The sequence below is a fragment of the Chelonia mydas genome, chromosome 3 (genome assembly GCF_015237465.2).
Source record: "Chelonia mydas isolate rCheMyd1 chromosome 3, rCheMyd1.pri.v2, whole genome shotgun sequence".
Classification (NCBI taxonomy): domain Eukaryota; kingdom Metazoa; phylum Chordata; order Testudines; family Cheloniidae; genus Chelonia; species Chelonia mydas.
This window is the reverse complement of record NC_057851.1, coordinates 140,415,941-140,441,293: the sequence shown is the minus strand read 5'-3', so window position 1 is coordinate 140,441,293 and position 25,353 is coordinate 140,415,941. Positions and strand designations below refer to the sequence as shown.

Here is a 25,353-nt window from a genome sequence, read left to right as displayed (position 1 = left end):
AATTTGTCAGAATTGTACTCCAGAATCTAACTTTTTACAAAGAAAAAAGTTTTAACTCCTATAGTTGTGAAGATAGTTCCCATTTCGAAACCTAAGTTTTAGCTGACGAAGTGTCTACAGGCGTATGCAAGCAGTCAAATAATAACTCTAAAAGACTCCTGATTATCTCAGAGAGGTGTTGACTCTGAGACCTAATGACATCATCTGAAACAATAATAATTAACACTGTTACTCTTTCATGGCCCATCATTTTGGCTTAAACAATCAGCTACATTAATGGTCTTATCTATAATTTTAGATGCATTGGCAGATACAGGAATAGGGACTAGTGGTGCAGCTGGTTGCTGTCAAAGGTTGCTAGGATGGGGAAAGAAGAAATCAAGTCCTCCTCTGTGGCAAAAGCTGCAACTAACTTTTGGTGCTCCAAAACCAAAGTGCTTCCCATGCCTACCTTCGAGCCAAAACCCAAACTGTCTCTTACACAGCTGCCAAAGTCTACGTATTTCCCAGTACAATGTTTACAGTACAGAGATGCATTACAAATAAAAATCATGTGGCACATTAAACATCTAGGAGCAGCATGAAAATGGAATTTAACATAATTAAATAGCACAAGAAATACTTCAATGATTGTTATTATTCATTTTCCACAGTGAATGCAATAAAACCCTCTATTATTAAATGTACTTGAAGTAGGCACAGGTATTTTAGTCTGCTGCACCGGAGTGCTGAATAATTTAAGCCTAGTTTGCTACAGAGTATGCAGGGCTCTTAATCATCCAAGAAACATGGAATTGGTATCATTTAAAAAAAAAAGGAAAATAGGCAAGCAGTTTTTCATAGAATCATAGAATATCAGGGTTGGAAGGGACCTCAGGAGGTCATCTAGTCCAACCCCCTGCTCAAAGCAGGACCAATTCCCAACTAACTAAAACTAAGTTTAGAATTCATCTTTTCAAAAACCTGTCTATCATAAGGTGATTGTTCCATTACATAGTGCTTGCTGCCTAGAGTAACGTTACATCACCATGTAAGGATGCTACAAAAGGGTAACAATGGTTAATGCTACATGGCATAGTACAAGGCCTACAGACCACTCAAGAACAATTGCCTGCCTCACTAAAGGTAGCCTATTAAAAGGGGACATGTTGGACAGAGTTACCCCAGACTCAAGCTCTGTTCTACATTGGCACAGAGAGAGGCTGAGCGTCCTTCTAGGTGTTTGCCATCCCGAATTTCTATGACTCTACTGCATCTGATAATTACAAGGGTCAAAAAAACTTGACATACATGGACATGTTTGTATTAGAAAATGTAGCTGAACAAGTACACATGAACATATACAGCTGTGTAACTGTACTTCCTTGTTTAAGCAATCTTCATTTAACCAAAAGACCTGATTAACAAAAGAATGGTTTTACTGTGTCTCACCAGGTTGTGCAGGTAGTCTGGGATGCCTGAGATCACAGTTCCTTTAAAGCTAGCTGGCCAACTACCTCCACAGTTTCATATAAAATCCTGTTTATCTGAAGATTTCTGATGTCCCCAAGTCCTTTAAATAAATGAGATTGTGCTCAGGACTGGTATAGTATAAGCTATACTTTTACAGCTGAAGGAATGGCCTGGAAGGACATGGGAAATTTAATTGCACAAAGTAGCCTTTATTTAAGTGCTAAAACAGTTTAAACCTATTTAGATATGTAACTCTTGCAGCTGTTACAACGTTAAGACAGTTAATATAAAAGTAAATTTTGTGCACATGTACATCCCCAAGTAAAAACTGCTTTGTGACTAACACTCATACTTCAGGGTTGTGTGAATGCAGCCTGAACAAAAGCTAACAATTGATGAAAAGTACAACTATTTAACACAGTTCGTTAGAGCAGCATGCATACATGCATATACTCACGTGTAGAGCGAGATGCTGGGAGAAAAGTACAGACTGTAGGACATTTACATTTTTACTGCTGACATTTATTTATTAATAATCACTGATAAAGACCCTGTATCAGCATGTGCTTGCCCTCAAGAAAGAAGATCACATGGCCACCAAGGACTGTTCACAGGTTGAGCCCCAGAATGACACTGAGCATTGTAATCTGGGAAGAAGTGCATGCTGGGAAAGGGCTGTAGAAAAGCCCCAGTAATACAGATCAGCAAAGAGGCAAAATTGGCAGTGGTTTTCACTACTGAGGGAGTTTGTAAGGGGGTAGGGAGTCCAGCAGATGGAAGTCATGGAAGAAAATTTCAGACAGGCCTAAGAGTAGGGATAAGAGACAGGTGAACAGAATGGTAAGCAAGCCACAGCTGACAAAGCAGCTATGCATAAAGCTAAGTAAATTACCCAGATGAGGTAAGAAAACTGAGGCAGTGGCCATATGTGGCAACAGAAAATTAAGCCATAGGTCTGGATGGTGCTTTATGGAAATTTGAAAAGTACATGGTCCACGCTCAAAGAATTTGCAGCCTAAATTAGCCAAACATATGACAAAATATAAAGACCGATAAAAAGTACAGGGAAAGGAAGGACAACGAATAAAACAAACTAAAATAATCAGAGTCCTATTATTCTATATACATATTCACAGTGAATGAATAATATATGTTCTAATATATTTAAACAGTATTTGAGATAGGACGAGAATGGTAGAGTAGAAATAGGTTTTGAGGAGGGATCGGAAAGCATGAGGATGCTGGGTGCAAAAGAAGAGGGATATTGTTCCAGCTACAGAGAAATCAGTGGGGAAAACGTCATAACGGTGAGAGTAGTAAGAGGTGAAAAGTAGAGTAATGAGGTGTGAAGAGGTTTTAGAGTAGCAGCCGTGTTAGTCTGTATCCGCAAAAAGAACAGGAGGACTTGTGGCATCTTAGAGAAGAGTGGGCAGAAACCAGGAGGAAAGTTGTAGTGTCACAGGAGATGAGATGTAGGCAGGGGCAGAGCTCTTGCAGAGCCTCAACAGTGAGAGTCAGGCATTTCACCATGCCAGCCTCAGCTCATTTTCTTTCACCAACTTCCTGTCTCTATCTGTATAAAACTGAAACTCCTCAGCCTCATTTTGAAGGAGTGAGAAATGGTTACCATCTTAGCTGCTGAATACTGGACATATTAAAGATGGGAAAGAAAGAAGTTATAGTAGTCGAGGCAAGATAAAAACATGGACTTGACAGTGGAGAGGGAAAGGGAAGAGTAGATTTTAGAAATGTTATTGAAGGAAAATCAGTAAGATATAGTGAGTGCTTTGATATAGGAGAGGAAGATAGAATGGAGTTATAGATAACCCAAAAAATGTAACTTTGAGGAAATGGAGTTTTTAATGGTGACGGAGAAAGTGACGACAGAGGAGTCATTGGGAGGATATATAAGTAGTATAGTTTAATGTTAACACGTTTAGTTTAAGAAACTGCAGGACATTCTTGAAGAGATATAAGAGACAGGAAGTGATGCACACCTGGAGAGAGGAGGTGGAGAGGCATGTAAGAGGTGTCAGAACAGAGGTGATAGAAGACCATGGGAGTACACGAGGTTAGTAGCATTGTTTAACACTGGTTAACATTTGTATTGTTCATTAAAGAATAGAAGCTTAAATATCTTATCTCAAAAGTTGCATTTTGCAAAATTATTATTAGATGATTAGGGATATTATGTGTTAATACTGTTGAAATAAATCCCAGCTGTTTATAAATATAGAACTGTTTAGCTATTGTAAAACTATATGGATCATATTGTACATAGCCAATAGGAAGGAACGTAAAATAAGCCCCCAAAAGTTAAGTCAAAGCTTGTGCATTATTGCCAAGCTTTGACACTGTTCATTGTGACTGGAAGGAAGACTGAAGTATTCCATAGACCAACTGTTTTCCTTTAGTTTTCTTCTACAGACATGAGAAGTAAACTTACAAAAGTAAAAGCTTTTAAGAATCATATATTTTAACAAAACAAATAGTTATTTGTTAATTTTACTTAACCAACCAAAAGTCTCTAAGAACTTGTTGGATGCAGAGGGAAGAAGTAGCAAATTATTTCGATAACACTTAAGGGTAAATGTATTGAAACAGGATCAGAAAAAAATAATATTCACCTAGCTACTAAGCAACCTACAGCTCAGTTGAAATAATAATACTTAGCACTTATATAATGTTTTATACAGTCAAAGCAATGTACAAATACTGATGCAATTATGTACAGTGAATTGGGTCAGGTGGAAGTCAAATGAAATATTTAAAAAATTTTAAATATAGATTTAAAGAAAACATATTCCAGTGAAGGAAGCAAAGCAATCCATTTTCTCAGGCTTATTAAAGGCCTGATCGAAATCCTACTAAAGTTAATCAACTGACTCTCACTGACTTCTCAATGGAAGAATGGACTGCGGTCTAAAATGCCAAAAGAACTGTGTGTTGTGTACCTTTACTAGGCTGACATTAAAAACACAAAAACTACAAATGATAACAAAACCCTACTATACAGTGTCCTCCCCTACAGAAAATGAAGTGGACTACCACCATTTGAGTTACCAAGTTGCAAGTCTTATTAATACAATGTACTACTCCTTTCCATTTCTCCTAGCTTCCAATTGCTTTAAAGCAAACACAGATATGGAGGTAATGCATTCACACCTACCTCTGCACTTGCAGAGAAGACAACCATGATTATTCTGCTGGAAGCCCATTGGACAGATCTTACCACAAGGAAGTTCTGGGCATTTCTTACAGCGACAGATATCACAGCCATGCTTGTTCTTCCTAGATGACCGAAATAATTTGTCAAAGGTCAGCAGATAACTTTAAATGTCTGATTAAAAAATGCCCATGATCTTCAGAGCAAAGGTTTCCCCTGAAGTGACTAAGTAAGTAAAGAAAATTTCCTGAATTGTAATTCTTGTACTCAGAGGTGGTAAGGGGTAAATAGATCTCCACTCTTGGCTTGTGCTCCCTCTGTGTGACTGGCAGAAACACCCTATTTAAATTTCAAGCTATTAGACCACCTCATTTGCCTGGTACACTTAAGCGCTGATGAGCCAGCACTGCTTTTGACAATCAGTTCTTTTTTCAGGTGAAAGAATAAAAGAGTAGATATAACAGAACATCTCCAAATCTGTAAAGAAGATAGAAGGGTAAGTGGGGATCTATTATAATCACTATCTTCTGAGAACAAAAATTACAAGTAATTTTTTTTTCTCCAATAAGTAATATACAGTAGATCTCCACTCACGTAAAATGCTCCAGGGATGTAACCGAAAATGTTAAATAAGTAACAGAAAACTTCTTTGAAATATAAGATGAGGAATGCCAATAACCAAGCGGCAAAGGCAGTGAATGCATAGTTACACATTTTTTAATACAGAAAGATATGTATCTTCACAAAGATACCCAAGATAGAAGCTAAGTACAGAAACATTTTCCCACCTTCCAGATAAATACATTGAAACAAGCAAGAGAATTGAGGGTTTTTATAATCACCAACCAAGTCCTGTAACACTGGTAATGCTAATCAATATGGTGTTATGAAAAATAGTTCTTGTCAAACAAACTTATTACTGATTTTTGATGAGATCATGTTTTATTATTAAATCTATTTATATTACACACAATCAATGCAGCCTACATTAAGTGGATTAAAAACTGGTTAACGGATAGATTGCAAAAAATTTGAATAAATTGGAACAATTTACCTTGGGATTTGGTGAATTCCCCATCACTTGGGGTCTTTAAATGAAGACTAGCTATCTTTCTAACAGATATACTACAGCTCAAACAGAAGTTATGGTCTTATAGTATTACAGTGAGATGGTAACCGCTCCATAGATAACGCTGGAACTAACCAATCTCAGCCCACTAACTTTGCCAAAACTAAATCAATACACCTGAAATTTCCTAAAGGTGATCATCTAAGGAATGAGAGTCTATAAATAATGTTTTGGGGATAACTGGACAGGATGTAAGTGAAATATGAAAGTCTGACAAATCAAATCTATTTCACTTTTGTAAAACTGGTCTAACTTTTTTGGAACATTATATTTAAAGAACAGTATTGATCCTCAAGTAGTGTTAACATTATTATCCTCAACAATTCAGAGATTTTTAGATTTCAAGGTCAGAAGGAACCATTGTGATAATCTAGTCTGATCACCTGCATAAAACAGATCATAGAACCTCCCTGAAATAATTCCTGTTTGAACTACAGCATATATTTTAGAAAAACATCTAATCTTGAGTATTTTTATTTTTTTGGTCGGTGATGGAAAATCCACAACCCTTACCCTTGGTAAGGAGTGTTGATGACTGTTGCCTTTGAATCTTTTGGGTAAGACTTGGTAAGATTTTAAGTAATATTACATTAAAAATAAATATACAGTGTTAATTTAAGTTTTCATTAAAAGTGTAAGTTTTTAAGCTTTATGGTGCAAAGATACTATTTTACTCTCATTTTAAAAGCTATTGTTTTTATTTTCTTAAAAATCAGAGTATTTATAATGGTCTTTTTCTCAGACATCCCACACCATTTGTATTCTTTATTCACCTTGCAGCCTCAAAGCCATTCGTTATCAAAACATCTTGAGGGCCAGCATCTTTTCATAGGCACACCTCATTCCAGGAAGGATAGTTGTGGTTGCTGGAATCTTAACCGCCCCAATGCCTTCCCCCTTGAGTGCTCAATCTTTGATTCAGCACCCCTACCAAGGGGCCTGAAAGACATGGAATGGTAAAAAAGTGGGAGAGACAGACTGTGTGATGAGGAAATTGATGCAGAGAAGGTATGCAGGGAAGGCAGGCATGCAGGGCAAAGTGAAGCGTTGAGGAAAAGGTAAACCATAAGGTTGGGGAATAGAGGTAAATTTTTCTTCCACTAAAACCATCCTAGAGGAGAACATGGACAGGCAGCACTTATGCCCCCCACCCATTCATTTCCCCATAAATGGAACTGTTTCTGTGCCACAGTAACACCTCTTTTCCATGTATCCCCAAGTGCAATGTCTGCTGGTTTGAGCACTATGTGATGGTTAGATTTCTGGGACTGTATGGCTGTCTTCTTGGCAGTGAAGAGATAATGGTGGATGTGATGTTTGTTAAGGATTTTGCAGTCAGTTTTTTTCCTGAAGCAATGTAATGATCAAGAGTGTGGTTTTGCCCACACTGTTGTGTCCACTCAGAGGATTCTTTTTTCTTATGATTGTAGGTGGGAACATGGTAGTTGTGAGTGGTGTCATCATTGTTGTGACGATTTTTTGAAGTGGAGATAGTGGAAGAATTCTTCTAGTTCTTCACCTGCTGGTATGATATCAGGTTCTGTGGTGAGGCACTCTACCTTGGATGGTCCCTTACAATATGTGCTAACTACTTGTGGTAAACTGTCTGTTCCACCTTGCATTTTGCTGTGATGCAGGAAGTTCCTTTCCCATATCTGAAGAAGAGCCCTGTGTTGCTCGAAAGCTTGTCTCTCTCATCAACTGAAGCTGGTCCAAGAATAGATATTACCCCACCCACCTTGTGTCTCTAATATCCTGGGACTCACACGGCTACAACTATGCTGAATTCCCATTTTATAGTCAAATATGTTTACTTGTTTCTTTAGTTTCCTGTTAGGAGAATTTCAGTTTTTACATAGGGAGTATTTCTACTAAGAAATTTTACCTTGAAAATGCTCTAATCTTTGATGAAAAAGACAGTTCCAGGGTTTCATTAACATCCTTACTCTGAGAACCATGCACACTCAAACACATTGATTAGAACATAGGCTGTGCTATATCTGCAACCAACACCACCTTCCAATACGTTGAACTTCCACAAGTCAAAAAAGTGGAAGTGCTTTGACTAGGCTATACTGGTCTACCAGATTTTGCAGTCTGAAGTCAATGAGACTGGCTTTCCCCAGTGCTTTTTGCCTAAATATGGGCTTAGGAGCCTAATTTAAGGTTCCTATTTTTAAAAATTTTGTTCGGCATGTTTAAAGAAGTCCACAATAACTTGGTTAATATATCAAAAGTCGAAATAACTTTTCATTGTTAACACTGAAGCAATTTTGTTTTGAAATGACAGATTTTATGCCACTAAATTTTTTGTTAAACTACAGTTTTAGCTTAACTTTAAGCATGAGAAGTCTCATTGAGTTTGGCGCTATTCATGTGAGTAATGCTGCATACCTGCATAACTCTTTGCAGGATCAGGATTTTAATTTTCAATATTTTGTTTTTGCCTCCAGCAGTTTTGTAAAATTCAAATAAAAGAAATTACTGAGTGGCACTTTAAAAAAAACCCCAACCAACCCAGTGTTTATAGTTCAGTTCGTTATACTTTATTTAATCTAAAGTTGCAAAAGTACAAATTTTAAAATTATTTTTAGAAAGCCTCAAGTTGATTTAAACAACAAACAAAACCCAAGTGATTTAGATCAACAATTTAAATCACCCCATCTTATTGAAAATAATTACTTAAACTTCAAGACAGCTCTGAGACAAAAATGGTTAAGATAACACCATGGCTGTAATTAACATTACAAGAAAGGCATATAGTAGGAATTTAGAGATAAGGTTACTAAAAAAATGTAGTTGTGTCAACTTTACTTGATCAACTAATATAGAAAACGTTATCGATATTTATCAGAACCCACCTTACTCTCTGCCTTCACTCTGTCCCATTAATATTTCCAATAGTTAACACAATACCTGAATTCACATATTTCATATGTAAATCAAAGAACCAATTCCTATTCACTTCCTATAAGCTACAGACCCCTCTCCATTTCACATGACTGTTCACAGTGGAAGACAACATCTCACCTCTTACTCATATCCAGTACAGAAAACCTATAATCCCAATCTATCTTTCCTCTACAAACTAATGAACCCAAACTACCTCATCCACACTATATGTATAGAGTAGAAACTACTGCTCCCTACATACCTCTAGACACAGGCCTCATACAATACCTTGTACTTCTATAGCACTCTTCATGTAAGGAGCTATAGTTCTTTAATAGCATTAATGAATTAGGGCCTGATCATGCAAGTATCTAAGCACACTTAACTACTCAATTTATGACATCCAGTACTCTATTCCTCATATGACCTTTAACCCCTAGATGAACGAGTACCACAATCACTGGAACATGCAGAAGCCCCTATCAAGAATATACTCCATCTTTTTTTGAATTCAGTGATGAAGTCATAATGTGATAAGTTTATAAGGAACAGATTGTGCAACCGTTGCTCATTTCAGTGAGCGCTCAAGTTATTCCATTTAACGGCCCCGTGATGCATAGGCCATGCAAAGTTTCCCTGCTATTTTCCTCTGTGCAGTCAATCTACACTGCTTCCACTGTGTTTTGGGCTTTGTTTGCCCTCTCAAGGGCAAAACAGGATTTGAATCATAGCTACCAGAGCTTATTGAACACCTCTAGTATTTGTTATTGTCTTTCAAGTCTACCCTGTTCAGATGAAAAGCGGTTCAGAAAACTTTATGGGAAATCTTAGGCCGCATCACCTGTAAATCAACATCTCTTTTGCATTGCTACTTTATCCTTGATTAGAGAAAAACTATGTTCTAAACAATGGAATTTCAAATGCCGGGGAGGGGAAGTGGAGGAAGAGAGAGAAAAAATGGAAGCTCTCCTCACCTGTTTTAATAGAAATTTACATACTTCAGAAGCTATTTTGTATTATTCTTTTCAATAAAAAATTCCACAAATTTCTGATCTCGTGCTTGAAGTTATTTACCAAAAATCTTTTTTTAGGCAGTCCCTTAGCATTAGATATTGCCAGTGTGCATTCTTGTGTTAACCTGATTTGGTCTTTAACTCTGCAAAACTCATGAAAATTCCTTTATTTTAGAGATCCAAAGTTTGAGAATACCATTTTCCAGCCAATTCTTCCAATTTAACATTTGACCTTTTATTCTGAATACTGAATTTCCCCAGATACTGCATGAGCTTCGGTTGATTTCCTTGGATTGACTATTAATATGAAATACGTATCTACTCTGATTTTCCAAGAATGTATTATTAGTGGGTTAACTAATTTTAAGTGTAGTTCTACTCTGAAAATGGCCTATATTTCTTGCTAGAGAGATCTGTGTATATTCAGAAGACAGACACAGATGTATTATTTGCAAACTCACATAAGGAAATACTGCTAAAAGAAAATGTGATGGATTCTATTCCTTCTTGTGCTTTGTCAACACAATTGTTCCCTAAGTTACAGTAAGTTACATATGCGCAAACCCACTGAAGATGAATTACAAAGGTGCCTAAGAGCATAAGCTGTCCTGCAAAACTTTTATTATTGCTGATGATGCAGTAGCAGGAAAGAACCCAGCATAGCTCAGATTCCAGTTTGAATGGACAGGTCTGGCAATTAGAAAAAAGGATACTTTTACTTGAATAATGAGCACATTTGATCTGCAAGTCATTGGCATCATAAGGGATTCGCACAATGATTACAAGCACTATTTAGAGTGGAACCTTAGTTTTAAGTATTTTGATATTTTGAAGAGACACATCGTCCCCTGTATTGGTAGCTTTTGTGAAAAGGATTTTTATCACAACCCGAGACATTAACTTCCAATCTAGCTTCCACAGCAAAATTGTATGTATAACATTTAAAATTGTTTGATATAACCTCAGATTGGACACCCTTAATCTAGCATTTTCTAATGCTAATTCATTTGAGTCATGGCTTATGGTTTACACAGCTAAATGGAAAAAATACTTCTCAGTGATTAATTATAAAATATGGCGGTTTTAACTGGAGAGTTTGTAATAGTAAACTGTTATCTGCATATACAGAAAAACAGCAGCAGCATTAGAAAAGCCATTGGTTTAAGCAGAGCAAATCTAGGCCTCGTTTCAGGGGAAAAAAACCCTGAAGGGCACAATTAAAGTGTATCCAAGTTAAAAAAAAGAAAACCAAAACAAAACAAAAAACCCAACCAACCAAACAAAAGGTGACCGCTGTAAAGGAAACAGTATAAGAAATACCCACATTAAACATGGAATGCCAAGCCTGGAACTGCTAAACAAAAGGATGGATGCAATTTTAATTTACTATCCAAGAACAAAAGAAAGGACAAAGCTAACAAACAATCTAATGACTAGGAAGAAAAATAAATGAATAAAATACCTGCAAAACTATAGCATTTAAACAGCAGAGCTGCATGCACAGGGCTCAATAGTGGCTTTTGTAAGATGTCTACACTGCAGCTGGGAGCATGCTTCCCAGCTTGAGTCGACAGACGTGCTAGCTCTATTCAAGCTACAGCACGCTACAAATAGCAGCACAGCCAGGGGGTAGCATGGGTGGCGGTTCAGCATAACTACCTGAGTATGCATCTATAAGGACCAGATGGGTCTGTACTCAGGTGGCTAGCCTGAGACGCTGCCTCAGCTACACTATTTTTAGAGTGCCAGCTCAAGCAGAGCTAGCATGTGTCTGTCTACCCGTAGTAGAAAACATGCTGCCAGCCGCAGTATAGACAAATGCATAGAGGCAGTGCAGAAGTGCACTGTTGCAGCAAGTATTCTAGGAGACTTTGTGCCTCAGGCAAACACATTGTCTCCTGGAGTATCAGTGGCGCACAGACACTACTGATGTGTCTGTCAAGGTACTTCTATGGCTCTCATCAGTGTAGTATCTCTGTGCCTCATACAACATCATCAACACTTTTATCCTCACTAGATCTTTGTGAGGGAGGGAAGTATTTTTCAAATGAAGAATTGAGAAAGATTAAGTGATTTGCATAAGGTCACACAGGAAGTTTGCAACAGGTGGGAATTGAATCCAGATCTCCTGAGTCCCAGTTCATTCTCTTAACTCTGAGATAATCCTTCCTCCACTGACTCATCCTTCTTTCGGGTACAACTTGTGCTCTCCCTTGTGGAGTTAGCACCACGACTTGTGAAGAGGCAAATGGGGGCCATAATCCTGCCCTTCCCCATTCCCTTTGAGTTGTCCTATGTCCTATGCCACTGTGGACACTGGAGTCACAGTGTTTATGTTTGGGGAACTGCAACAGTTAGACACAGCTCTGGCACAGGGTGCAAAACGTGTGGAAGACTCCTCCTGGCCTCCTCCTCCTCCTCTGTGTATCTGCATGGAATTGGGCAAAGTCAGAAAATATCTTCTCTAGTCATGACAAAAATACTGTCACCTGTACCTGAATACTAAAATGTTCTGCCAAGAGATAGTGAATAACAAAGTCTAGATGAGAAAAATTTGAGGCTCTGGGAAATTTCATAGCAAAATCAATCAAGAGACTTACTTTTTTCTTTTCATCAAGTGTTCAGCTGATTTATTTGGCCTAACCTACATTACACCAATTCTGACAAAGAAGTACCTAGAATAAAATATCCTTTTGCAGTTGATGGTATGGGTTTAATGGCATTTTTGTCAAAGAGGGACTAGATTTTCATGTGAATTCTTTTTGACAGAGCTGTACTCGAGTGCATGCTTGAAGGGGGAAATTAGTGAGCTGTCCTACAACATAATTTTGATGATCCACGACTAAAGGTTACTGGGAGTTGTGGGAGGTATTCTTCTTCTTCTTACAGGGTGATCTTCCATGGTAAAAACTGGCTGATTAAACAAACCTTTAAAAATCCGTAAAGTTCTTGTTTCTGAGATGGATAATGCTGAAGACACTAAGTCCTCTGGCTTTTGGGTGGCTTTATACTCTGCTTGGGGTCTTGGGGATCTTTGAAGCTGGGCTTGCTGGCATTGCCTGATTTATTAGCCACTGCTTTTTGTTTATTCCTCCTCTGGTATGAAAAATATGAATGCTAGATGATGGAAACTCAGGGAATTGAAGGTGGCCTTACTCTTGTTCTCTTCCATCCATTCAATTTCTACCCCTTTCCCTACATTTCTCTACCTCTATGTGACAGGTCCTCATATTTTGCTGCACTTCCTGCAGGAGACCATAAGACCACAATGATGCATGCCTGCAAATTTCTATCCCTGAAGAAGCTGTTTTTGTTGTTGCAAGATAGGCATCAAGAGACACACTAACCAGATGCAAATCCTCTTTTATTATGTTCTCAAAGCATCCTTTCTGCTCACGGTGGGGTGAAGGGGAGAAAATTAGCAAATTCATGGGGTTTCCTCCTGTCTCTCTAGAAAGGAGGAATCTGTGTCCTTCCAGAAAAGAGACTCCAAAGAAATGTATGATGTTAAGATTTCTTCAGATAGCACTGACCTGATGAATCTTTTTCTGCCTCAGTCTCTTGAGTCAGCTAGTTGGAGAGGTGAAGGCGTGGACTGAGGAAAGATGGTGCTGAGAATGCCAACTTCTCTGATGGAATCAATTACTGTTTAACATTTATATAATGTACCTTCGGTACACAATCAATCGGGCTGAACATGTTGATAGACTTAATGGCTTAGGCACAGACATCAGCAGATTTTGTGTGGCCAGAGCCAGGTGCTCCAACTGATTTTTGGTGTGCAAGATGCCTTAACAGGTTGCATATGGTCAATAGGGCTGCAAATATGCAGGAAGAAAGCATTCATTAAAATGTACAGGAGGCCAATCCACAGTCTTTGAAGCTGGGCTCTCTCTGCTATGACAGTGTAGATCTGGAGTGAGCAGAGACCCCAGGAAATCCAAGATGCTGAGGATACATGAGGGATGTATCATATATGCCAAAATATTCAACTAAAGAAGTAGACCGGTTCTTGGGGGCAGGCTCCCATTTTAACTTCACGTCATTGTTGACTGCCACAAGGAAATTATGTCGATGCTCCAACAGATCTAATGCCTTTATGTACCCCTTAACGTCAGACTTAATTTAAATGCTTTGCAAATGGTAAAGTGGCACTGTAGGGTCTATTCAGCTGGTCTTACTTTTAAACAGGCAAATCTGAAGAGTCTCAATTTCCATCTGAGGTATTTAACTAGTATTTTTAAGGACTTCCAGGCTACTTTAGGGAAAGCCAATCAGACCTGATATGATCTCTCTAAGTCCCTGCAATTTAAAAACACATTCTAGAGACTCTGAATCAATGAGTGTCCAGGTTTGTACTCAGACACCATAGGGAGAAGACATTACCATTATGATGGACATCTGCTAATCACACTTTAGGCTCTTCCTGAAGTCATTGGTCTGTGCCTCCAAAAAACAAACAAATCACAACCCAGAAGAAAAAGAAGGAACGAGCCAGAGACCTGCCATGAAACTCAGCCTTAGCAAAGAGGCATCTCAATCAAATATAAAGTAGTCAGGTATCAAAGACTCGTCTCACAGACAAATATCTAATTTGTATGTAAACCAATGGAACAGTAAGAAGCAGTAGAAACAATAAGAATAAAGAGAGGACTTCACTTTTTAAAAAATGAATAAACTCTCACAGAGTAAGGATGTACATGTACACATAGCAGCAAAGTCAAAAGACGTTTCTCTGTCCTAAGTAGAAAGAAAAAATGGACTGAGGAATGGCTGACTATTATTCTTAGCAGCTACACATATTCCACTCACTGGTGTTGTGGATTCTGGTTAAGGAAGTTACCGCCAGTCACACACTGGGAGTAAAGAAACATGAATGGAAATCTACTGCATTTACTTACCTTAGGACAACATTAATTCTTCCTAAATACCCAAGGTCCAACATTTAGAAGTTGCATAAATATGTTCATTGTGGGTTTCTGTCCCTACTGTATTTCACTCAAAACTGAAATAAAGTATCCTTTTCCCCTCCCCCCTCATAATTACTGTTTATAAAACAAAACAAAATAGAGTAAGGAAAAAAATACTGGATCAAATAAAACTTTTAATCCCATAAAGTGCTCATTAAGAAAGCATGAGTTTTTCACAAATTCATTTTAGAGGAAAAATGTATTATACAATTATAATAAAAAGAACAGAACAGTAAAACTAGCAAATTAATATGAATAATAAATAAAAAGTAAATAAATAAAACACACATCAATGAATAAAAAGCACAATATGTGGCATTTCAGAAAAATTATGATAAGCATTTCCAGAACTCACAATAGTACACAGTTTTAAACACTGCAATATATGATCCAAGGTTAGGATTACAAGTGAAATAAAATAAATTAAATTGAAGGTAGAAGTATTTTATAAAGGAAAAAAGTATAAAGAGAAGCTAGCTTGATTGCCTTAGATACTCCACAGCAAAATCAAGAAAGAGAGTCAACTGAAGGGGGGGGGGGGGGGGAGGAGGACATTTAGGCCTTGGCTCAGGAAAGCACTTATAGCTCATGTGTAAGTGCTTTCCTGCAGCAGGGCCTTAAGAGACAATGACATGCCTTTAAAATGACCATATTTTAACAATTATTCCACACTGTAGCTTTTATATTAAAAACTGGAATCATATACTTTTAAAAAGTATTATTGGTGGAGTACTGAATTTTTTAAAAAATTGAGAGCTGCCCTTTAAACAAACTATGTAAACTGCACATGTAAGTATGCTGTTTTATGTTGAACTATGTGAGAATGTATGTGTGCACACAGACACATGTCCATTGTATGTATAGCTCAAGTAACAGTAAACTGTGGATTTATCTTTTTTTATTTTTTTAAATTAGCGCTGCAACAATGTTACAGTCCTTAATTTAAGAGCTGTAACATGGGGAAGCTGTTAAAGCAAGATCTAACCATCTTGACAGAGTCCTTTTTATAGTGACAGCATATTAGATTATTCTGTATAGTTCATTATTGATTAGAAAGCTAAAAATAACTGCTAATTACTGAATAGTATCAGGGATAACAGTATTTAAACACAGCATCTGAAAATGTAAATAAAAAATTTCATTTATTCCGTGCCAAAGTTTAAGTGTTGCTGCATACCTGAATGTCATAATTAAGACATTTTCTATACCATAAACAGTCAGATTCCGTGTTTTGCTACAAATCGCAATGAAACACAAGTTTAACAGCCTATTGGTTTTCACTGTTAATGGTAACATTAAGTTATTTTTTACATTTCTTTACACTAGTGGAATATTTATTTCAGTTTATACTTTTGCATTATCAACATTAAAATAAACAGAGGATTCAAATATCAACTAGTGAAAATTATTCTTGTTCTCCATAAGTGGTGAGAACATGTGGAATATATGATCACATCTGGTAATTTTCAATTTCAAAAAGAATTTTGCCCCAACTACATCTCTTCCATAATCTTCTTTTACACCCCCTCCTTCTACCCACAGATTACCCACATTGCCTGTCTACCTACTCTCTTTGTCTTCTTCATCCAGTGGAGACTTGATAAATCCTATTTTTGCTGCTAAATGCTTGGAACAGCCACTCGCATAATCTGCACTGTGTTCTGTTTCATTCCTACCCTCCTTGAAAAACAGCTAAATCCAATAACATTTTAAAGCAATGCTTTATGGGTTATATTAAATGGTACTGCTGCACATTAATTATACTGGAGTGGTTTTTTATGTTGATACTTTTAAATCCTGTCAGGGAGGACGTAAAGCACATGGAAAGGCATCCTTTTTTAGTGTGATTAGAAATCCAAAGAAATAAAATAAATACTGTTTTAAACGCACATTCACTATTTTGTGGAGGCTTTAGGAGTCCCCCCCAATATTATAAAATATTGTACTTCCTGTGCTTTTACAATGCATGGTCCTCAGGGCAGGGATCTGTTTTATGTTTATCGTATTTCACCATTTGTACAGCACTATGTACCTGCATAGTGCTATATAAACAATAAAAGAGGGCAACTCCACTGATACATTCACATAAGTACAATACAACTCAATGGCTGAATTAGGGAGTGGGAGAAGCAAGCCCATAATATATATTTAAAAAAAAGGAGGCAGGAGGGTTTTCTGCTCCAGATTTTTCATCTGACAGCACTAAGTATTGTGAGTTTGACCCACTCATTTGTACACCCTCCCACCCCCTCTACAATTCTAGCATTAGTTAAATTCTCTGCTGTCAGATCATGACAGAGCTGGATCTCCATTTTTCTTAAAGTCTGTGATGTGTCTCAAATGTTTGGATGATTTAGGCTGCACCATATTTTGATTATTCAAAAAGATTAAAGAAAATATGAAATAAGAAGGAACTATAGTGCAGTGTATAAGATTATTAAGAGATTATACAGTGCCAAATTCAGTAAAAGGAGAAAAAAGGAATAAGTCAGGAACTAAAGAAATGCAAGTATAAACTGCCAAGGGCAGTAACAGTAGTGGAGTTAGCTAAGTACGGTATCTGAAGGTTAGATATTGTGGGTTAAAACTACCAACTTTAAGCAAGGGAGAAGGTGAAATTTATGTTGGTTCCTATAAATTGGTGTTATGTCTTTTTTGAAGGGCTGGAGCACGTTGGTTAAACCTTCACTGAGGACACCGAATGTCTGCATATCTACGGATTCTAAAGAAATCTCCACTTATGACAAAATAATTGCCCTATTTGCTGCACGATCCCTTTTTCCTGATGAAAAAAAATATACCCACCATTACTTCTTTTTAAGGAAGAGGGTGTCTGATAACATTATAAGTGTTTCTAAGTGTCACTGACACCTATGACAGAAGACAGACTGACTTTCCATTAGTGTTCCACAGGAGATAACTGGCAGAAAAGAAATGGAAGACTAGAGCAGATGATTGCTCAGGTAAGCTACTGTTATGTCATAATAAAAAGATCAACTCCGAATACAACGGGATCAACTGAGTAAAAGAAGCAAGTTACAAGATGGAGGGGATATCAGAAATGTTAGTGCATAAAATTTTTAAAAAGCAACATGAACGGTAAATTTTATGCAGTACTTTAAATTTTCTCTCAAAGACTGTTTAAAACTATTTTAAAAGATACTTTTCTGCTTTTATAATTTTGTTAGTCATTATTTTGATTATTTGAATTTTCTTTTGGTCTGGTGATCAAAATCCATTTTCTCAACTTCGTCCAAGTCTGTTTGAGGAATACCATACACTTATCAAATAAGTACATTCCTGCCTCTCTGCATACCTCCCATTTTTCATAAAGAACATAAACACATATAAATAAATATTCATGGATTTTGCATATTTTATATGCACATGGATTATGATAAATATGCTTTCAGAATAAAAATACGTACAAGTATCCAAATGGACAGTACTTGTCACATACTATGGGTTTGCATTTCTTAGGCCTTGGACGGCACTGACAGATCTCACAGTTGTGGACATCAGTCTGGAAACCGAAGGAACAGTCCAAGGAACACCCTGATATGAGGCCAGTACACAGCTCCTCTCCTGTGAAGAACACATGCAGCTTAGCACAAAATGAAAATTTGTTGTTCATATCAGAAAAAATGTATCTATATACATTCCTCCTTTTGACTTTTTACTGGTTTAACTGTTAAGACTACTAACATTTTTACCTCGACTGCCCTAATATTCCTCTACAATTCTATAGTTATGACCCCAAACACTGCAGTTTGCATCAGTGTTACTACCGTGTTTTGGACCTGTATTACAGCATACCATAGTGAGTGAGTGTTTTTTAAATAATTATTGGTTCCAAACAAAAACTTGGGAGTAGGCACCTTATATTTAAGGAGTTGCTAGGGAGAGGTAAACATTCCAACTGAGTCCAACATTCATGAGTCATGCCACATTAAATTCATGTCCACAAAAAGTCAGTAATACCACATACCGTCTATGTTTTATTTTTGTTTAACAGATTTATGTGCAGTATAATGTATTTTATTTTGAACAGTATTAATCCAAAATAAAATTGGATGAGCTATTATTTATTAAGGATCTCCATTTGTTATTTACACTGTTGACTGTCACCTGTTTGAGTATTAAGACCTCCCTACTAAAAGCACATTACTACAGTGCCAAAGAGGTGACTTAATCTTAAATACACCTGTTGGATTAAGTCACAGTAAAAGAGCTTGAAGATGGAGTCCAATAGCATGATTAAATAGCCTCTTGTGGGAGCAATAAAAAAAAAGATAGCGGATTGGAGGAATCTGATTACATCTAGTGTAGTGATGTCAGGAAGAGGGTGTGACTTTTATGTTCACTTTCAGCAAACCTTTATTATTTTGAGAATAACAAGTTTGCTTTTCTTCATGGGGGGAAAAACAGTTTAAAACACTAAGACTTTGCCAAGCCATCAGGTGTATGAATCCATATATAATCAGTTTTCCTTTTCTGTGCTGTTATATATTTTTAGGCATGATTCCATGGTATGGAGAATAGCACATCCTTTACTAATTTCCTAACACTTAAAAGTGTGGCATAATGGTGAAATGTACATTTTATATATTGGTTGGGGGTGTGTGTGTGAGAAAACAGGAATGCACAATATTCATTAATTTAGAGAGGGTAAAACAGAGGAAGAGACCTGGGAAATGACTAGCCACAGAGAAAGCAATAATGAAAAAGAGGACAAGAGAAATATAGGAAGAGAGGAATCAGAAAGAGAAGAATGGACCAGATGGCAAGTCAATGCAGACATACACAAAGAGAACAGAAATGAAGGTTACTCACCTACACTGAAGTTCTTCAAGACAACCTCTGCACATTCACACTCTTGGAATACATGAATTGTGCAGCTTGGACCAGTACAACTTTCTAGTAGCAGTGCCTGTTGCAGAGCTCTTGTGTCACCTATTCCTCATTCAGAGGATGGGGTTATAAAAAGGGAGTGTGGTTTGCCAGCCAGATGAGTTCCTTTCACCATGTCTTCAAAGGCAAAACTGAAATTAGGACTCTAAGGAAGAGGGGAAGGAGGATGGGAAATATGAATGTGCAGAGGTAATCGTGAAGAACTCTGGTTACAGGTGAAGAACTCTGATTACAGGTGAGTAACCTTAATTTTTTCTTTGCGAGTCCTCTGCATATTCCCACTTGGGAGTTGGGCAATCAGCACGTCTCCCTCTGGATTGTGGGACCAAAAAAACCTAGCTAAATAGATACTGTAATGCTACTTTACTAAATTGTTTATCAGATTTAGATTCCAGATGTAAACAGCAATATTTTGTGAAAAAATTGAGCTCTAAATGGCAGTTCTACAGAGTTTGAATATGGGAAGACAAATGAAGGCTTGTCTGCATGGCAAATCACTGAGTGGCAAGCAGGGGTTGTACCTACAGCACCCCAACTTGCTGAGCAATAACTCATCATGTGGACACTGTTACCGCACAGTGAAAATCCTGGAGTACAGCCTCCATGATCTGAAAATTTTCACTGCACTGTAGCAGTATTCACATAGGAAGTTACTGTGCGGCAAACTGAAGCATTGTAGAGTCACATCCTGGCTTGCCACGCGGTAACTTGCTGTGTAGACAAGCCCTCAGGCAGGCCAGGGAAGTGGTCTTCACTTTGAGTGTGTTCTAAGCCCTTCTGGAAGAGGCACAGGTGTGTGTTCATAAACACTCTTCAGTAGAGAATCAGACACTTAGAAAGGCACTGGCATGTGACTGCCCGAGCTTTACTCTTTTCCCTATAAGAGACAAACAGTTTAGGTGATTTTTTGTATTCCTTAGCCATACTCAAATAGAAGATTAATGCTCTCTTAGCATCTGAGTAGTGTTGCTTAACCTCCACTGAGTGACAGTGAGGCCTAGGGAAAGATATTGGTAAGTTAAGATTGAACTCTGTTGCCACCTTTGAGAGAAATTTCAGGTTGGCTAAAGGATCACTTTATCTTTGTGAATAACTTTTGAGGGGGAGGGAGGGGAAGAAGGGGAGAGAGGCAGAGTCCAGCCATGACAGCCTATAGCTTGCTCAGTTTTCTAGAGGATATAATTGGTATAGAAAAGGCTGTCTCAATTGAGAGCTGAAATAGGGAACATTCTCCCATGGGTTTGAAGGGAGGATTCATGAGCTGAATAAGGACTAGAACATGAATAAGCACTAGACCATGCAGGTGAGGTTCTCTAACCACAGGGTAGACATTCATTCAAGAACTTTTTTACTGTATCATGGCTAAATATAGTCTTTTTCTCAATTAAGCTGTGATGAGCAGAGATGGCTGTGAGATATACTTTTACCAATGACATGGAGAGCCCCAAGGATTTGAAATACAGTACTCCAGTATGGATTGAACAGAAGCTGAAAATGGATTTCTGTTATAGCTGGTTCTCCAAAAAGAGGACCTTTTCCATTTATGACAACATAGGTGAGTTGACTGTTTCCTGGAGGACAACTATATCTCCTGTACTGTTTCTGAACAGTTCCAGATTTTCCCAAGTCCTGTGGCCCACGGTGTTAAATGGAAAGAATCTGGGTCTGGATAGCAAATCTAACCTCTCTTCTGGTCAACAGCTCTGGAATTGCAGGCAAAGACAGAAATCCCTTATGATAGTTGCAGGAGATCCAAAACCACTATTGTCTTGTCCAGGCCAGGGCTATTAGAATAACCCTGGCTTTGTCTTGCTTGATTTTCCTGAGAACTTCCTGCATTAGACGAATTGTGTGGAATGCATAGAGGATATCCCTACCACCAGCCCTGAAGAAGTACTGCTGAGATAGACTGGTTGTCTGCTTTTGCTCTGGAATAAAACCTTTGGAGTTGTGTCTTGTTGAAAATAGGTCTCCCTCTGGATACACTCATAGAAAGATGATGATGTTTACTACTAAATTCTTGAGAGATCCCTTGTGCTGATCATATAAGTCTCTACTCAGCTGATCTGCCCGCATATTGTCCTTGTCAGCAAGATGGAGAGTTACAGGATAAAAATTGGTGTACTGTGCACCACTCCTATAGAGCTACAGTCTCTGCACAGGTGGCTATAACATGTCTCTCTCCACAACCCCCATCCACTTCTTCATGTAAAATACTGCTGTAATATTCTAAGGCGTTACCTGAACCACGCTGCCATGCAGATGAGCGAGAAAGTACTTATGAGCCCAATATAATGCTCTAAATTTTAAAATGTTGATAGCAATTTTTTCTCCCTGGAATGCCAGTCACTTTTAGATTCGTTTAATAAGCCTCAACTGGAAGCACTGGAGGTGACTGTAGCTGACGCAGCTAGGGGTTGAATGCAATCCCTTTGAGGGCATCGCAACATTGAGTCCACCATCTGAGTGACAGGAAGGCATCTCTGTAGTGTCAATGTCATAAACATGCGGTCTGTATTTGGAATACAGCATCTTGCTAACCAATGTTGTAGAGGCCTCATCTTAAGAGATTTGTACAGAGTTAAATTGCGTGGCTGACGCTATAAAGCCCATCAACTTGAGGAAAAACATCACTGCTTGACAAAAGTTCTCCTGTATTATTGCTATTGCTGTAAAGATTTTGAAATGCCTCTCTTCTGGAAGAAAAGCTCTGCCTTTCTGAGAATGCAGAACTGCCCCAATACAATACTTGACCTGGTTTCTTGAACCTCAGTGTTTGGAACAAGGTACATACCTGTGATGTAGCTTTTGCTAGGTCCTCCTGTAAGGACACCGTGATAAGCCAATTGTTCAAGTAAGGGTACATAGATATTAGGACATCTCATATATGTTGCTACTGCTCAAAAACAGTTTGTGAATACTCCATCTACCATAGAGAGTCCAAAAGAGGACCTTGAATTGGTATTGATCTCCTCCCATCACAAACTGTAGATATTTTGGATGGGAAGATCTGATTCACATGTGAACATAAGCATCTTGTAAATCAATTTTTGAGCCCCAAACCTGTCTTGGCAGGAATAAGGAGGCAGGGAGTGAGCCTAGGGTAAGCATGAGAAATTTGAAATTGACACATGAGAAAGAAAATGGAATATATAGCCAAAAAGAATGTGGGAGGAAAAAAAAAAGAGAGAGAGGAACAAAGAAACGGAAGCAGAAAGAAAATACAATATTGTGGTTTGTACACTTTCTTAATTTATTCAAACATATTATCCCAGTCATCTTTTAAGGATGTCATTTATTATTTTATTTTTTCACTGTTACTTTTAATTTTTTTAAACATACTGCAGATCTTCCATGAAATGTGGTGAAGGAGGGCAAAAGAATTCTTTCTTGGAGCCTCCATTAACATCAATAAGCTTTGAATCAGGAACTAAGACACCATTATGCTTAACCTCAGCCATGATTTGGGACTGGAGATGCGCAAACAATTTCCTTCTTATGTTTTGCTTTGATTAGTTCATTGTATCACTTTTAGACAGCAGTGTTAGATTAGCATTTTATATCTTAACTCAGCACATGCTAGTAGAGATGTCTATTATACTATTTTGTACAGCATCATCAACGTACTCAACGCAGTAACATACACAGAGGATGACAACATCCTGCCCCAATAAGTTTATAATCTAAAAACATATTATATGCCATCTGATGTATAGACTGGAAGATCCAGTGTCAAGACAGTGCAGATTTTCTTAGTTAATAATTTTAGTGGTGATTTATTATTGAAAGGCTTTTCATTTGTAAGTGCTATTTGATATTACTACTAATTGATTACTCAATGAATTTGTACACTATGTAGCTCTTTTAAGACATTTATTATGTTTATATTGCCCATTTACTATTATTGTTCATACAAATATATGTATATACTTTACTAGAAAGTTGTCCTATCTGCCATGCTCTGCAGATAAGTGACGATGAGCTCTGGCAAAGAGCAGAAGGAGCAAGAACCACAGCCAACGACTCTCCACTATAAATACTCTACTATCCCTAAAAGTGCACATCTAAGGATGGTCTGCAAAAGTGCCTCATTTGACCTCAGCCATTATGGTAGTACCAAGAGAAAGCAGCAGCTTTTAAGCTAGCTGGATCAGAAACCATGTATGGCTGTATATATTAGAACAGATGTCATCTGAAAGCAGATAGGAAATCAGTGCACTCTGCAGAACATGGGTGTAATGCACTTATTCCAAACTTGAACTAACAGGTGAGCTACCACATTCTGTACTAGCTGAGGCTTCCAAAGGTCTTCAAAGATGCAAAGAAGCAGAGAACACTGCAGTACTCCAGACATGAAAATTAAAATAGTGTGATTGACTGCAGTGAACTCCACATTATCATAGAAAGGCCACCTTCTCCTAGATATTGTAGATAAAAACAAAAAGTAATGGCATGAGCCACTGCTGTAACCTGAGAATCAAAGAGTGATCAGGGCTTCAAAAATACCCCAAGCTGCTTATGAATCCATTAATTGAGGGAAGTCACAGCCATTACCATTTCCTCAAGTTGCTTTCCATGCCAACCATCGTCTCAATCTTTTCAAGATTCAGTCTCGAAAAGTTAAGATCCTATATCTTAGTCAAACATTGGGAAAGCAAGAAAAACAATGTTGCAATTTGATATACAGGAAACATATAGTCCAATTCCATCAGAATGTGGACAACGCTGTAGTAAAAAATGCCTAACTGCCTGTAACAAACTAATATACATTTTGAACAAGAGGAGTGGCAAAATGAAAAAGATGTAAGGGATACCTCCTGCATCAGAGGGCCATTGTGATGGGTGAGCAGCTACCCAGTTGCCTCTAAGAAATAGAGCCATGGAAGGATCAGCCCTGTCCATCATTATCATATCTTATAACAGTACCTAAAACGCCTCATGCTGAGCTATATCAAACATCGTTGATGTATTTAACAAAAATAATATGGACACGTGACCATTGTCCATCACTAAAAAGTTCACCACCAAAATTACTAATGCTGTCTCTATACCATACACAGGCATCACACCAAATTGCTAGGGCCTCCAAGAGATCAGAGGAATCCACACAGATCTCAAACTACCCTGTCCACAAATCTGATCGCTTTCTAAACAATGAGTATATGCTTTTATGTGCTGAACTCAAACCTTCCTGGGTTATTTCCATATTTGCCCAGTGGCCTAGATATCCTGACCTCGCATAGAAGTCATCAGTGCAGAAAAGTTTGGGACGTTCCAACACCACTTAAGGTAAGGGCTCAGTCAATATTAATCAGCAATTCAATAATTGTTATTGAACTGCCATTTAATATTAACATAAATCAGGTCATCAAAAGGCTTTCATACTGACAGGAATGATATTATTGATTGAAAATACTGAAATAGATAAATTAAAATCTATGGAAAAACCTTCTGAGAACTCTATGTATTTCAAACACTCCCATTAGTCAAATTTTTGTAAATCAGCATTTTTATTAAACATACTTTGTGTGTAAGGGAAAAGAAAAGGTTGGAACAAGTTTTAAATGTTTTATTGTACACTACAATAAAGGATTATGTTTTTGAATAAATATTTAAAATCTGAATTTCAAAATATTTACATTTTCTAACAGCATGATATTCAGGAATTAACTTTGTAATTTTAGGTAAAATATCCCCTAACAAACATCTGATGCCCAAAAAGACAATGGATTTGATCCCAATGATTTTCACACACAACATCTTCCCAGCTCTCTGACTGAATACATTATTCTGAGAATAGCCTTATAAATTGATGCATGT

The 25,353-nt window shown here is 37.6% G+C and overlaps 1 protein-coding gene across 6 annotated transcripts in view; it reads right to left on the bottom strand.

Moving 5' to 3' along the window:
• The window catches only part of CRIM1 (cysteine rich transmembrane BMP regulator 1), a 306,847-nt gene that overhangs the window by 50,847 nt on the left and 230,647 nt on the right, over positions 1 to 25,353 (bottom strand). For 5 of the 6 annotated variants that reach the window (XM_037895411.2, XM_037895410.2, XM_037895409.2 and 2 more), the window contains 2 exons: positions 18,051 to 18,207; positions 4,622 to 4,743 (listed from right to left, as the gene is read on the bottom strand). The exons of the other annotated variant lie outside the window; for it this stretch is intronic. In XM_037895411.2, coding sequence (XP_037751339.1) covers positions 4,622 to 4,743; positions 18,051 to 18,207 — 279 coding nt within the window. The remainder of the gene's footprint in view (positions 1 to 4,621; positions 4,744 to 18,050; positions 18,208 to 25,353) is intronic. 6 annotated transcript variants of the gene reach the window in all.